This window comes from Coturnix japonica, chromosome 5, assembly GCF_054131305.1.
Source record: "Coturnix japonica strain WE chromosome 5, WE-NBRP24, whole genome shotgun sequence".
NCBI classification, from domain to species: Eukaryota; Metazoa; Chordata; class Aves; order Galliformes; family Phasianidae; genus Coturnix; species Coturnix japonica.
In genome coordinates this window covers 26,644,084-26,660,452 of record NC_140667.1, presented here as the reverse complement: position 1 = coordinate 26,660,452, position 16,369 = coordinate 26,644,084, and the positions used below count along the sequence as shown (strand labels likewise).

At 35.7% G+C, this 16,369-nt stretch overlaps 1 protein-coding gene across 15 annotated transcripts in view; it reads left to right on the top strand.

Moving 5' to 3' along the window:
• SIPA1L1 (signal induced proliferation associated 1 like 1) overlaps positions 1-16,369 on the top strand; it is a 179,598-nt gene that overhangs the window by 119,609 nt on the left and 43,620 nt on the right. For all 15 annotated transcript variants that reach the window (XR_014947157.1, XM_015864666.3, XM_015864673.3 and 12 more), the window contains 5 exons: positions 432-562; positions 1,214-1,402; positions 5,674-5,848; positions 13,052-13,155; positions 14,553-14,710. Coding sequence is in view for 14 of the 15 variants with exons in the window: in XM_015864666.3 (XP_015720152.2) it covers positions 432-562; positions 1,214-1,402; positions 5,674-5,848; positions 13,052-13,155; positions 14,553-14,710 (757 nt within the window). In the remaining variant the exon portion in view is untranslated. The remainder of the gene's footprint in view (positions 1-431; positions 563-1,213; positions 1,403-5,673; positions 5,849-13,051; positions 13,156-14,552; positions 14,711-16,369) is intronic.

Here is a 16,369-nt window from a genome sequence, read left to right as displayed (position 1 = left end):
TTGTAAGACTATCTCTTGCTTTTTCTTTTTGATACAAAAATAAGTAACTTAAGTCTTTTGGGTACAACTGTCTGCTGCTCACATTTTTAGTATGGAGTTGTGAGTTTCTCACTTGGCTGTGTTTGGCTCCCTGGTTTTTATATTTTAAGGAGGAAAATTTAGGTCAGTGTGAATAGCATGGATTTGACTTCAAGCACCAATGTAAGATGTGTATCCTATTTTAGTTCTATTTGTGAAAATGCAACTCTGAATTTCAGATTTTTTTGTGTAAATTGAGCTCTTTAGAAAGTGGAATGACAACAAAATCCTGGTACCAGAACTGATTGCAGTGCAATTGGCAATTTGTTTCCAATTGTGACAACTCAGCGTGAAAATACAACTGGGAAAGTAAGACTGATTTTTATCTGTGTTGTGTGTTTTTAATATGCAAGAACACTGGAACTATTTTGGGGCAGATGAGAACCTTGGTCCAGTAGCTGTGAGCATAAGAAGAGAAAAACCAGAGGAAATCAAAGAAAACGGACCTCAGTACAACTACCGAATCATTTTCAGAACCAGTGAGGTAAGCCATTCAGGAATGATGTTAAAAGAAACTGGAAAGGATCAGGCAAAATCATATGGGGTGTGGATGTGGTGTTTTTTTCCTTTCCACGTGGATAGTTTTCTGTCTCCTCCTTACGTACAAAGCAGGGATTTCCTAACAAAGGGTATACCACAGCTTACATTACAAAGAATACAAATGAGTATGTCAGTGAATTAATAATTCTATAATGTCCTGAAGTAAAATTTGAAGGTTATTTTGATTAAAGTTTGAGAAAGCTGTACATCTCCAGTAACTGCAAACAAGCAAAGAGTAGGAAAATCTCTTCTTTCAGTTTCCTGTGTGGCAGTGGTTAGACCTGAGGAGCATACTTTTATACTTAAAAATATTCCACTGGAAATATTACTCATAATCTTTTCCAAGTAATACTTCTTTCTAAAATCAAAATCTGTAAAGAATTTTGAATAATTTGAAATATTCTGAATACTGTTAGCTATCAGGTTGGGAGACATTTTGCATGTTGGTGTGTGTTTCATGCAACATGAAGTACCCAATGTACTCACACTCCATCGAGAATCATAGAAAAGTACATTTTACTCCAGTGCTCTTGCTAATGAGCCTTGATTCTGTGCATAATTCAACATGCAAGCTATTTTTGTTCTCCACATTTAGCTTATGACATTAAGAGGCTCCGTGCTGGAAGATGCTATTCCTTCAACTGCAAAGCACTGCACAGCTAGAGGACTTCCCCTAAAAGAAGTGCTTGAGTATGTGGTTCCTGAGCTGAATATTCATTGCCTAAGGCTGGCCTTCAACACTCCTAAAGTCACAGAACAGCTTATGAAGCTGGATGAACAAGGGGTGAGTACAAAGTTGAAGAATGTCTTAAACTGCAAAACTACCTACAGTTTTAAGTGATTCAAATGAGTTTATTAAAATTCCCCTTAAAGTTTGTCCATGGGGAGAGTTGTGTGTCCTTTCCCCCTAGTTTTGCTAAAGATTTGGTTTTAGTGAAATCAAGCTCACTGCATGAAATATGCTAACATTTTATAGTAATGTTATAGCAGTTGTCCATTTTAATTTACGTTATAAGAGATTAAGTGATTGTCTTTCAAAGATGGAGCAAAGAGAGTTGTTGTCCTCTGGCTTTGTTATTGCTATTATAATGAAAATAGAAATCTCCACAGTCATCGAATGATTTGTTGTAATATAGTAATGTTGTATTTGGCACAACCGTTACAATAGTGCGCAGCCTGTGGGTCTTTGCCTTTCTGAAACAAATTACATGACAAAATATTCTAAACCTCTTCATGCAGATGATTTTCAGTTGGGTGGTAGCCCCCTGTTCTCTTTTAAAATGGAACCAAGATTTATTAGATATGTAGCTTAGACCTAGCAAAATGAAAGTCTGTGTGTAAAATGAATTTTATTATTAAAAATCTGGACAGTGACGTTTAACAGCTCTATTTTGAATACTGAGTCAGTTGGTATCTGTCTTCTGGGTCTTCTGGTCTTTTTTGCTGCTTATAATCAGCCTTTCTTGCATAAAACTGGAATCTGTTAGTATTTCTTCTTGCTGTCAGTCTGGAATTGAAATGTAGCCATTCTGTAATGGAAAAAGATTGAATTATCTGCACCACAAAGGGGAGAGTGTGGCTATTCTAAAAATATTGGTGACTACCATTGTTATTTGGTCAGCTGCTCCGTGCAAGATAGAGAATCCTCAAATACCTACTGGATGAAAAGCTAAACTTTCTGCCCCCTAGTTTGTTTTGCATGCTCATTTATTTCAGAAAGAGCATGCTATGATGTGCGGAAGAAATTGGGTTGATGCATTCCGGATTAGTGGCTCCTTGGAAGGACACTGTGATGAGCCAACAGGTGTCTTAAGATGAGGAGTGATGAGCTCACTAAAAAGCATGCTGAAAGAAAAAAGGAATTTTTAGGAATTTAAATTCAGTATAACTTCCCGTTTTCACACAGTCAGAAACTAATAAGTTTGAGGTATTTCTCTGAAGGGTATTAGAGCAGTGTTTACAAAAGCATATTTGGTCTTAATGATTTATTCCTTGAACCTAAATCTGTCCAGAATCAGGTTTGTCAGGCGATTTGAACCAGGGATATCTCTGTCTCTTCCCAAAGTTTCCTTTTTCAGCAATGGAAATAATGGTGGAATTTAATCCAAGATGACTCCAGAAATGATCTGCTGGATTCTAATATAAGGTCCTTATGGAAATGCCAGCCAAGAACCTCAAATCTGAAATAATATTGAAAATCTTCAAGGGAAAATAATAATAATAGTAATGATAATTTAAATACACTGTGAAAATATTTATATTGAATTCCTAATTAGAAAAGCTCTTCAGCAAAATTACTTCAGAAAGTTACAAAAGTCGAATATGAAAATACCCGAGTGCTGTAAGTCATTACAGCCTGCACTATGTTGTAGTATAGGGTTGATTTTTTTTATTTTTTCCTATTTAATAAACCTTTGAAAATCATTAAGGGCAGGTGATAGTTAAAAATGTACTCTCTACATCAAAGTATCTTTCTGTTTTTGTGGTAATGAAGCAGTTTGACACTTCCAACAGAAAAAGATAAGCACGCTCTGTGCTAATTAGAAGCTGCATTTTTATCAATTCCAAGCTAAAACAAATTTGGGTAACAGCTGCTCCACTAATTAGGTACACAGACTGTTTATCACTTTTTCTTGCTGTGTGTGTCACAAGTGTTTCATTACTACATGAACAGGTGCCTATTTGATGTAGCAAATGGGAGGTTTTGCTAAGAGTTAAGACTATAAGGTGACCATAGCTTGACTTTGGTTAATTTTACCCAATAACCCCCCACTTGAGACAAATTTGTATGCTTTAATAAAACATATTTGGCAGTTTTGATTAAGCTAGGCTATCAATTCGAGTGAGATTTTTAAAGCAATTGTTAGCTTTCATATTTACAAGTTTGCAGTTATTTATATCCATCTTCTTTCAGTTTCTGGGCTTTTCTTCTGATATTTTTCTCTGCTGCATCTTGAGTAATTTTGGTGTGAGGTTTTTAGTGTTTTTTTTTAGCAAAGGTTTTCACATGCAGTGATTAAATAATCTGTTGGTCTTGTTTATGGTAAACTAAACAGATTGCACCTTTCAAGGTTCTGCAGCGTATTTTCTCTGAATTTTGTATATTTTTTTAAGGCTGAGCTCTGTTTCTACTAATCTTTCAGAATCTTAAGAAAGTAGATGTCTGAATTGAATATGATGTCCAGTATCAGAACAGAGATACACTGCAGAGGCAAGGAGCACTTCTTGCCCCAGTTCTTGTACGAGTGTTTTATGTCAAGTTCCATGTCTGTTACTTCCCTCAGATTGTTAATGTCAGTGTAACATCTGCTGTTCTTTACATACAGCTCACATTACTCTCACCTAGCTGTTCTTTTTACTGGTGTTATTAAAATGCATTCTTTTGAATGGTTCTGTATAAGGAGCAATCCAATCATTCAGTATGGCAGTGGTACCTTTCTGACTAATTAGCATCCACTAATTTTCTTGAATGCGTAGTTTATTGTCACTTCAGGTTCTCATTCAAATATGATTTAAAAATCTCAGGACAGTTGCTGATCTATTCCAATCAGAATTTATGGAAATATTGTGCTGTGTCACTTGGCTTTTAATGTAATTCTGTATTTATATTATAAAATTGCTGACTGGTTAAATCTGAGATGTGCTTTCTGCTGTCTTTCACAGAGTGTTAGATAAATACTGAAAGAGCACTTCTTCCCCACATTTATATATGGGAATACTTCTAGATTATTAAAATGAAGCTGCTTCTCCAAAAACTTTACCACACTGTAGTTCTTCCTTCAACTCCTTTCTTATTTTGAGTTATACTTCTGAAAGACCCTAGATTTAGAAGGAGAAGTTGTAAGGGTACTGATTGTTATTCTTCCAGCAGAGCTTTATTTTTCTATAGCAGCTTGTATTGCCCTTAGGAATTTTGTTTGTTTTGTTTTTAGTTCAGCAAATTTGATAAGGTATTGCACTTTTTCAGCATGGTCCTTAATTCATCATGCTGACCTTTTCAAGCATTCAAAGGGGGCAGCTTTTTCATTGCTTCCACTAGTAGAGGATCCCTTTTATGTTTATGCTCTGGAAAATCTTTCCTTTATCAGAAATTGAGAGTTAAATAGCTTAGGTGTGCTTGGTTAGGATGGTTTTCTTAGTCCTGATTTGAGTGAAATTTCTAGAAGCTTGCAATTAGCAGAACAACAAAAGCATTGTGGTTCCAAGAAACACCTTCACCCATCGGGTTTCCCTCAGGAAAGCATATATCTGAACAGTGAGTGTTCCTGAATAGCCTGTCAGGGCCTCTGCTGATAACGTGGGAAGTGTGCTTGTATTTTTGGAAGTTGGCCTGTGAGTGTTTCTTCCACAAGAAAGAGATTGATAAGTAATAAGTAATAGATATTTCATAAGTAATGAATAAGCTGTACTTGTATTTTCACAAAAGGAATTAGACATATTTAGAAGATAAAAGATGCAGTTATAGTCCCTTTTATGTATGCATCAGTTTGGTATCAGTGGGAATAGTAAGTGTTGAAGGATTAAAATTGCAATGGGATTAAAAAATGGGTTGCTTTCGCATGGTTAGTTTCTGCTGGATAATTTAGTTGTTTTGTTACTGCCAATGAATGCAGTTTACTCTTTAAACATGTTTAATAGTTGAATGCACTAATCGGTGAATAATTTCTCTTTTCTTTAAAATGAGAGACTGTTGATTTTATCACTGGTTTACAGAAGTGAGTGAGTGTTGTGCCCTGGCTTTCTTTGTGGGAGGTTTAGCATAGAACAGCAGCTACAGTACCAAGCTGAAGAGTGCAAATCAAGTTTCTGATGTTTTTCAGCTGATACCGCCTAGTCACGTGTCTCGGTGTAAGACATGCACCATTTGCTAGCTAAAGTGTCTTCTTCCAGAAAATAAGGAACTTCAGTGAAAGCTTTTGGAAGTTAGACTGATCATTGGTGTTTCTTTCTTTTTTTATTAAGGGATTAATAAAAAACAGTCTGAAGTGGATTCAGTAAATAAGTTAATAATTCACTTGTCATACATACAAAACTTTTGTTTTTCTCTCTTTGCAGTTGAGTTACCAACTTAAGGTGGGTATCATGTACTGCAAAGCCGGGCAGAGCACAGAAGAGGAAATGTACAATAACGAATCAGCAGGTCCAGCCTTTGAAGAGTTTCTTCAGCTCTTGGGAGAACGAGTTCGGCTCAAAGGATTTGAAAAGTATCGTGCCCAGTTGGATACGAAGAGTAAGGAGTCTTTTTTTTTCCCTCTTAAGTGAACAAAATACATAATATAGTTACTGATTTTTTTTTTCCATAGAATTGTTAATTATAGGCTCTTTGCAATGGGAAGAAAGTTGTTCACTATTGAAAGTGAAAGCAGAGCAACTGTATATTGACCCAGACACATAGAGTTTTAATAATTATTGGACTTTCATACTAATTTGGTATTAAATTATCACTAAAACTGCAACAAGAAAGCAGTAGACTTTGGAACTGTTATCACCATTGCAAACTCGTATTGTGTAATGAATAATCAAAACAGTTGGTATATAATGAATTTCTTGAATGAAATGCTAATGAACAGACTCAAAAAGTTTTGGGAGCAGAAAAACATTCATCTCAACTTCAGTGCATCAAAAACTGCTTTTTCCATGATTATCCTTTCACAAATTCACTAAATTGCTCTGCTTTAATATTCCAGCATTTTACCTCATGTGTTTGGTGCTTGCAGGAACCTGTTGCCAAACCCTTGTGCTATTTTTGACCAGCCTAAGCATCACTACTCTGAGGGCTAGAAAACTTGCTGTGTTTTAAGATAAATTTAATACCTGTTCCTCACGTTTACCACCGGGCCTACTTCATCTTTTAGTTGCAGTACTTGAATTTCCGTTGTTGCATTTATTCCCTTGAGTGCATTTAGATATTGCAGTTGTCTCCTCTATGCTTTACTGATGTTAACCCTAATAGCCAAGTTGTTATTATTGATTGGGAGAAGTGGATTTCTCTACTTTGCCCATGCAGATTATTACCTGGTAACTTTCTTTTGCACTTATCTCAGTTTGAATACAGTCTCATTAATTCTAGTGGCTATAACTAACAGTTTCTTTAGTGTTTTCTTTCCTTTACTGGAGGTACATCATACATTATTTTATAGAGTTCAGTTTCCTTTTTTGCATCTCTGAAGTGTTAGTTTGTCTTAAAAATAAGCCAAGTCAAAAATCAAAAGGTACAGAAAACCAAAAATAATATTCCTGATTTCATAGTTTCTGACTTTATATTGTAACCTCCTTTTTACTTTTAGTAGATATGCTAAAATGGTATGTCTTCCCTTTCTTTTGTTTTAGTTTTTGTAAGACGTCTGTAAAAAACCCTTTAGACTGTTATTACCAGCTTCTTTGGTGACAGTCCACACATTGATTTCTGGTGCAAGACATGCCGTATGATGAGGAGTTGATTCATCTGATCAGATGGACTATGAAAGCTGCAGCTGCCTTATGTACTTTTTTGATGTTTTCTCTTAAGCAGCAGAATTTTCCAGCAGTGTTTTAGTTCCTTCTCATCCCTTCTGACTTGGGGAAAGTTTTGGGGCAGTTTTTATTATTATTTTTTTTTAATGTACTATAATATATGCCTATTGGGTAAATGTGGAAATGGGGGAAGATAAATGTTTTTGAAGACATGGCACCAAGCTCTTTGGGGTAGCTTCATTTGAGAACTGTTATTGTGTTTTCTGTGTAGACACAGACTGTTGAGAAGAAACGTTGACTTAGCTGAAGGTCTTCAGCCTTTACTTAATATTTAGTGAAGTTAATTTGGGGCTGCTATAATTGAGTGATTATCTAACTTGATACAGCATTAAGAAGCAGCAGCACAGGGAGGAAGGAAGCACAATGCTGGGAATAGCTGCCCAGTGATAGAAGAATAAAACCAAAACTTTCTTTGTATTTCTTGTTAAATGATAGTCTCAGAAACCTGTCTCTTTGAGAGTGGGACAGAAAGCCGTGTGAGACATACGGAACAGCCTAAGGTCGTCTATATGAACTGAGCGGGAGTGTAATTAAAATCAAGTTTATCCTGGAGTTTTGATGGGAGTTTTATGTCTTCATATTTTGTTAGGAGCTGAAGTACCTGGTGTAATAGAAGGAGCTGTTTTGGGAGCCCCTGCTGGTTCACAGTAGTATAGCCAGGTCTTTGCTATCTGCAGCCCTGAGATAGAGTACTATCCTGCTCATTATGAGCTGGCCAGAACCTCGAGCAGGCGCAGTGTGCCAGTGCTGAGGACTTGCAGGTGGCTGAGGAGCTGAGTTCCTCCTGCTCATGGCCAGCTGTGTGTTGAAAAGCACATCATTGCAGATTTCTGCTGCTATCATTTCCAAAGATCTGCATCTTCCTCAGCTGAGGAAGAGATGAAAGGCTGTTTGCACTTGCTTCTTGTTTCTCTGTAAGATTATTGGTAGCAAAATGATTAAGTCCAGAGGTGGCTTTCAGGTCAGAATTCAGAATCTCACACATGGAAAATAGGTAAACAGCAGAATGCATGCAGGCAGTGCATATTTGATAGTTGCCCTAAGTAACTAACCTGTCTTTTCTGCACTTGTCTTCATATGGAAAGCCTCTGGAACAGAGGTTGTGGTTTTGCCATGACTTAGGTTTATAGGATTTTGTTGCAATTTTTGTGGTATACAGAGGCCCACAGCCTAGGAAGCTAGTTTCTCTCTCTTCTATTTCTGTGCTCTCGTGTTGCTAAAGACCACTTTCATGAAGAATTTCTTATGCTACCACTGTGTATAGTTATATTCAGGACATCTTCCTGAATAAAACTTCTGTTTTCATGCCAGCACGGCTGATGGTAAAAGATGCTCTTAAAAAACAGATGATTGTTCATCAACTTGCACAAAAGGTCAGAGCTGTGTGGGCTGCTTTGCCACTTTCTGTGCTTTTGCAATACTTTGCAACCTAGAAAAAGCAGATGCATGATGTGAGACAGTGTGGAGGATGTTCTCAGTGTGGGGAGAATCTGATTTCTGTATCTACTCCAGAAAAATTCACAAAACTTTTGTATTCTGTACAAATTAGGAGAAGTAAAATTGCTATAATGAAATGCAATTTCAGAACTGTCATTCTTAGAGATTTTTAGAATTACGGGCTTAATTGGTAAGTATCTGTAGCAGTGCCAACTTTTGGAAGAAGGGATCTTATTCATCCTATTAACGGAACGGCTATTTAAGTATATTGGATCCTGTAAGAGTTTTAGCTTTGGATCTCTGCCAGCGCAACGGTGGAAAAGAACTGCTACTTTTAAAGTTCTGTTTGTGTGTTTCTAGCATTACTGCAGGGGAAACAATCTATCTTCTGGCAGCCTGAAGACTTTGGATAGGAAATAGAGCTTGAAAATGTCATCTCTCCCACAGTTGCTAGGAAGTTTTATAGGCATCACTTTAAAGTAACGAACACCACAGCAATCTTTGAAATTGTAACTTCAGTCATTTGGCTTGATTTTCCAGTTGTAACACATGCGTTATTTCCATCCCCCTCGCTCAGTCTTATGTCTCAGTATTTTAAAATAGTAAATTAAAGCAGCTGGATGATACTGGGCCTGGTAACCTGAGCTGCTGTTTAGCAGTGTCATGGTGCCTGTGGTGCAGGAAATAGAGATAATATGAATTGTAAGAGTTCATGAAAAATCCACTTGATGAGTTTATCAGCTTAGCTGATAATGATAGGGTTTTGTATTAGATGTTTTTATTCCATTAATTTTTGTTTAAATCTGGAAGAATATTAAACCAGCATAGAATATATTAAATAGGTGGAAAATGTAGGGAATGAATGAACTTCAAGCTGGTGTTTGAATCAGGTGTTTTAAATAAACAGGAATGTTTCTAATGAAATAAACAGATTACCATGCACTTCTTTGCAGCAGTTTGTAAGAAAGAATATTGGGTCTGAGACATTCACTGGGAGTCTAGGGGCAATAAATAAATAAATAATAATAATAAATGAAACATTCCTGCATTGTTTTTAAAAAGAGAAAGGTGCTGATGTTGGGCCGCTAACTAGGGGAAATAAGGAATAAATCAGGATGTCTTGACAGCGGATATAAATGGGAGAAATATGAAGGTTTGAAACATTTAGTTCTTGTGCTTCTCTCTTCTGAGTGCTGCTACAGACTGTTCTTTTTCCTACCCAAATGGTATCATTTAGTTTTTGTTTACCTACAACTCTTTGCAGTGTGTTTTCCTTCTAAATACTGAGCTGGGTTTTCTACCCTTCCTGCTTTTTTAGCGTGCAGTTTTGAAAAGCTGCTGTAGGAGCATTCTGGCAAAGTCACATGGCTTCAGTAAGGTCAATGATTTTTTCAGTAATGATTTTGGGCACTGTTCATATTGCAAAAATCATATAAATTGGATTCTGTTAAAATAGTCCTCGTGGGATAACTAAAAAAGCATTGGAAATACAGACCAATGGGATGGATTTTTAATGATGGATGGAAAAGATTTGCAGCTAAGTAAGCATACCCAATACTCGGACAGGACTGAGAATTCAACATCCATGGATGTACCATAAACAGATGACAAGAAAGTATGTCCTCGGTGTAAAAAAGTTACTTGTGAATCTGTAGAACCCTCAAGTCTCAGTTATATAGGGGGAATTAAAGGCAGTTGGTGAGTTCCCACCTTGGAATAATGAATACTATTCCACTGCCCAATGGCAGTGACTTCATTTCAAGCAAATATCAGCAATCATTCTATTCTGCTTCAATAGAAGTATTATGGTCTTGTAAGAAAGAAGAAATGTGAAGGGTGAAGATGATACACAGGTCTGTACTGGTTATGGACTTCTGTTTATACTGGATTTGAAAAGGAGGGATTAAAGCTGTGGAGTTCTTGCAGATTTACTGGAATAATTCAGTTTTCAGGATTGTATCTTACTGAATTTACAGAACCAATACTGTTGTGACATTTCTGTGCACTTTGAGGTGGGTAGGACAACAAAGGAAAGACCCTTTTCTGCCCTCAGCAAACTCCATTCATGAAAGTTGGAGGTTTGGCTCGAACACGTGTTTGTTGTTCTAAAGTATTATTTTTAATAACGGGTCAGAATGTCCACCGTCCTTCTGCATTCTCTCTGATATTTATGTTGACCCTATTAAAGATTATGTACAAAATTGCATACTAAGGGAAGGAAAAAAATGAGTGAGTGTGGAGGAACATTGATGTCTGGGTGACTTTCAAGTGCATCTGCCTCCTTCAGCAAGTGCTGTAGTGATAAAGCAGATGATGCAAGCTGCTGCAGACTTGAGCACAAGATGAATTGACTCCACTTCTGCTTTTGTAATCAGCATTAAAAAGAAAACATTCAGCAGTTAGCTGTTTGTTTTTTTATGGTAGTGTTGTGTGTTGAAGAAGAGAGCTCAAACTCTTCGAAGCATTTATTGAGTTTTTTTGTAAGATTCCAGAAAAACATATGCTTAAATATAGATTATTTACAAATGTAAAATCTCCACACAGTCTATGATGTAGAAATTTTTTGCATTTCATTTTACAGGTGATGTTGCAATTCTACCTTTATTTTACCTAATTTGATAGGAAAACAAAAGTTTAAGTTAAAGTTTATACCCAAAATATATATAAGTAATCAGTGCATGTTGTTGTGAATACTTCACAAACCATCATTTCCTTAGTAGCATGAGCTCTGCTAATGTGAAATACTCCAACGTGCGGTATCTAAAGGCTTATCCACTTTTTGCTGTAAGTGGCTGAGATTGTATAGTGTAGTAACATGTTTACATTACAGCTTCAGATATGCAGGATGCTTTTTTCTGTATGTAAATGAATTACTTCTAAAATTCTATTTGAAACCTGGCTTTTTTTTTTTTTACTATTTACTATTTCAGCTTTAAAATGTATTGCATTGTAAATTAATTGAATATTTTCAAGTTTTTTATTTTGTTTGTTTGTTTGTTTTAAGAAAGAAAAAGTCAAAGGAGAAGTTCCAGTTTGTCTGTAATGAAGTGCTGTCTTTAACCAACACTTCATAAACTTTAATGTTTTCCCCTTCTTTTTGTTTTTCCTTCTAAATTTCATAGTCCTAGTTTTCTCTCCACATTAAAGCATCTCCATCCACATATGATTATTTTTGGGACCTGTTTGTGGATTCCTTCTGTTTCCTCTGTAACTTTTATAATAGTGAGGGTGCCCTTGGTTAATATACCAGCAGTGTAATGTCATTATTGTGGGCTTTTTCCGTCGTTATCTTATACGCATGCAAAGATTTTATTTTGACTGCTCTTTTCCATTATGTACCATTTTTAGCAAAGGCTTTTTCTGACTCACTACAGTAAATTTAGATTCCAGGAATTTATGTTTAAAATAGCCTGTTCTGTTCTTTTTCATGTTGCATGTCATATGTCCATTGCTAGTTACACGTGAGATCACATCACCCATTGATGTCCTCTCCACATTCTGTACCATTCAGTTTCATTCTGATTAGCTTGAGATGCTAGATGGTTCATCTGAAAATGGTTACATCTTGTCACTCATCTTTAATTTCCTGAATATCAATGAACGTATTACAAACCCTTTCCAAAGAAAGAATCCCTCCACATACCAAAATGTATTTTATTTTCCATCTACTTTGAAAGTTGGCTGTTGGTTTATTCTGGCTCCTTAGTGCTCTGCAAAAGTACTTGTCCATTTCTGGATGAGACATTGACAGAGTTGGGTTCTAATCTCACTCTCCACCCCTCTATAAATAATAAACATAATTTTTGAAGTGTTGCCTCTTAAAAATAAAAAAAAAAATTTAAAAAAATCCAAATCAATACAGTTATTTTAGATGTGAATCTCCAAAGGGTACAAAAGCAGCGCCCAAATAATGAGGAAGTGAACTTTCTAACCATGCAGATCCAGGTGGCCCACTAAATGAAGCCAGAATGCTCTCTTAGTTTAACACAAAGTAGGAAAGTTTTAGTTTACTTTGTTGTATGTAAAGTAATGCATTCTATGTGAGGAATGCCTTTTTTGTTTTCCTATTGCAATACTCTATCTCAGTACCTAGCGCTGATATATGCATGTTAATAGTGTATGTGTTTCTGTAGGCTTATACCCACCTACATTTGTATATATACGGTTTCTGTTTCTTCTCCATGTTTATCATTTTTTCCTGCTTAAATAAGACTTTTTTCACAGTATTCTGGGAAAAATTCTCTATTCCTAGCAAACTCATCATTGACAAAAGCATGTCAAATTATACGTGCAGCCTATATGTGTCATTTTGCTTTGACAGGTGAACAAATTTTAGATAAGTTTTTATTTGCATTCATGTAAGCTAGGATTGAGAATGGATAGGAATTCTTGTCTTGTCTGTTGATTTTGATTGATAGTAATGAAACCTTATTTTGCACTTGTTTTTTAATAATGTTCTTATTTTCTCTTTCTTTAACTGAAGCTGATTCAACAGGTACTCACTCTCTATACACAACGTACAAGGACTATGAAATCATGTTCCATGTTTCTACTATGTTGCCATATACTCCAAACAACAAACAGCAGGTGAGATGGTCCAGGACTGCTTACAATTAATTTTTCCTGTCTCAGAAGTAGGTGAAGTAATGAATAATTGTGACAAATGTTATTTGTTACTAACAGTGAAAACACTGGCCATCTGCATCAGAAAGATGGGCAAGGCAGGTCATTGTAGGTACACTGCAGGTCTGGCTAGATTTTTCTCCATGGGACTGTTTTCTATCTCCTTATGTATTATTTAGTAAAACTTGAAACGAAAATATTTATGTTACAATGCCATTAGTGTCTTTTATATTACATATGTGCATACATAAGAGTTTTCAGCCTTTTGTTCAACAAGGTGAGTCAGACTTTGATTCAGCATACAGTAATGTGTGCAGAATCAGAAGTGACAAGTGGAAGTCCAGAACACTGTGCAGCCACTTTAAAGAAGATATGAGTGAAACGAATGCGTTTTCTTTTATTTTTATATATTTTTTAATATACTGAAGAAGTTTGCAGGCTGACCTGTTTTGTTACTTCTTTTAAAGGAGAGAGAAATGAATCAATCAGGTGATTGATAAAAGCAGCACACACACAAAAAGTGTTTCTTCCTTTGCTTTCCTTGTATAGTTTAATAAGATAAGTTTAATTTGAGGCTATCACATTATTTATGGAGAGAAATAGTGACATTTTCCTTTACCTGAGAGAGAAACCAAAGACCAGTGAGGATCCCATGGTGCCTTTTTCAGGAATTGAGCTGTTAGTGAGTGCCCTGTGTCCACATGAATTCCCCTTCTGATACATTTGAATGATGTTCATTACATTTTTCACATTGTATACTAGAGCATCTTGTTGAGTATGATGTATGCCTGTTTTATTCTAAATATTTAGATTGTTTCTGCAAATAAAAATGAGATTAGCTTTAATAATAAAAAAAGCCACAGCATTCTTTACAGCTTCCTTTTATATAGTAAATACTATGCTACAATTTAACTTATTTACTGTAGTCTTAGATTTACTGAAAGTCTTATCAGATAATATCATAGACAGTCTTAACGGCAACAATTTTAACTTCAAATTGAACCTTGTAGAAATGTGTGAAGTGAGAAATGTTTTCCAGCTTCCACGTGTTGCTGATTGGTGACTCCAATTACACATGAACAGGTGTTTGTTGTTGTTGTTTCCATTTGGCTTAAAATTTTCTCTAACAAGACCTTGTAGAGATGTAGAAATGAACTGTCATGAAGATGCCTGTTCCTGAAAATTATTAGATGAATAACATACATTGTGCTACTTGGGTTATCAACAGTTCTGCTTTTCAGCTTGAAATATTAGAACTGAACAACAGTAATAGGAAAAAAACCCCAAACATTGCGTACTTTAAAAACTGCAAGAAAAGTTTTAACGTGTGCTTCCTTGATTTTATCTTTTCTTTTTTTTAGCTTCTGAGAAAGCGACATATTGGAAATGATATTGTGACAATAGTTTTCCAGGAGCCTGGAGCGCAACCATTCAGCCCAAAGAACATCCGATCTCACTTCCAGCACGTCTTTGTCATTGTGAGAGTGCACGGTCCCTGTACCGACAGTGTTTGTTACAGGTAGCTGTCACTGGTTTCACTGAGAACATGGGTCTGATTGCAAAGAGAGGTGTAACTCCTCTTTTAAATTCTCAGTAGAAAAACATGATGACAGGTTGAGGTCAAGGAGGTTCTGGGATATGTGAATTTGGAACATTGTTTCTTAAAAAGTATGCACATAAGTATTTAAAGGAGCTGGATTCAGTGAGGAAATGGATGTACTCACTTTGCTCACTCTCTAGTCAAGCTTTCAGGAATGATTTTAAAATTCCATTCTCATTTTGCCTCATAACTGCATTTGAGAAGAATTTTTTCTTTTTGATTTTTACAAATGCACTTTTTGTGCAGATAATTTAGGCGTGTAAGCATAACTGCTGTTTTTGCAATACACGCAGTGAGAAAAATATGTAAACCTTCAGAAAGTAGCTGCATTCTTGGAAATATTTTGTCTGAAATATCTTTAGCTCTTTATTAGTTTCTCTCTGGAAATAATGTTCCAGAGCATTATGCAGCAAATAAAATGTAGTGTAACCTTAGAGTTACTAAAAGAGGAAATGCTAATTGATAGTGGCATATAACAAGGAACTGCAAAATGAGATTCCTACTTAGTGTAAATTTTGTAACCAAATTAACATCCTGAACTCTTGCTGTATTTTTTAAATATCAGTATTTAACTTAAAATAGGAAATGTCAGAGCAGTGAATTTAGAATAATCATCTGGAAACGAGGGAGCCTTAAAATTGTTTTTACTGAAATTGAATTGTGTCACTTCAGTCGATAGAGGACGAGCTAAGGCAGTTGAGTGCCGTATCTTTGAGATGATATATTCATGTTTTTCCCATAATTATGGTAATGTTTGAAGGTTTTTCCCTCCCCACAAGCTTGTGGCAATGTTCCTTCAAGCAACGGTACTGGAATGCTGAATTATTTTTTTTTTCTGGAGTTTATATTGATACTTGCTGTAAGGCAGGCTGTTGACTTTATATAACTGGATGGACTGCTTTAATCTTGAGATTGTTTCCTGACCCTTTATGCTAAAAGATTGTAAACAGTGAATCATTTCAGTTAGAATGTTTGGGAGGTTGCTTGGGTTTTAAGTTTGCTTACATCTCTCATTTTGAGTTGTACTTCTGAAGACAAACTGCTACTTGGCTTATGTGTATATGAAGTGTTCTTAAATTTTTAGACATGTTTCAGCTCTTATTTTGTCACAGACTGACTTTGAGGGAAATTAAAAGTAAGAAATCCTAGGAAATCCACAAGGACTACAAATGCATTTTCCATTTGAATTTGTATGTTTATAAGCAAAGAGACAGATCTGCATTTGCCAGCTCTTTTTAATACTGTGGCACATGGTTTCATGTTTTTTCATTATATAGAGCATGGTAAAGATTTATACTCTTTATACTATAATAAATTTAAATATCTCAGGGCTCTACATCTAGCCTAAAAAAGGCTTTCATGTCTCTTTTGTTATTTTTTTCAAGTGCTTGCAACTAAAAAGGCTAGAATCTTACTGATTACTAGCAGTGAATAAAGTTATTTGAAAACTTAGTGATTTAGCTTTAGTGATACAGACCTGGATTTTAAGGGGAGGAGAGAGGTGAAGGGGAGGAAAAAAATTGAGTGGCAGTGTTGATTTTAGGATTGTCTGGTTTTGTGATTGTGATTGTGCCAGTT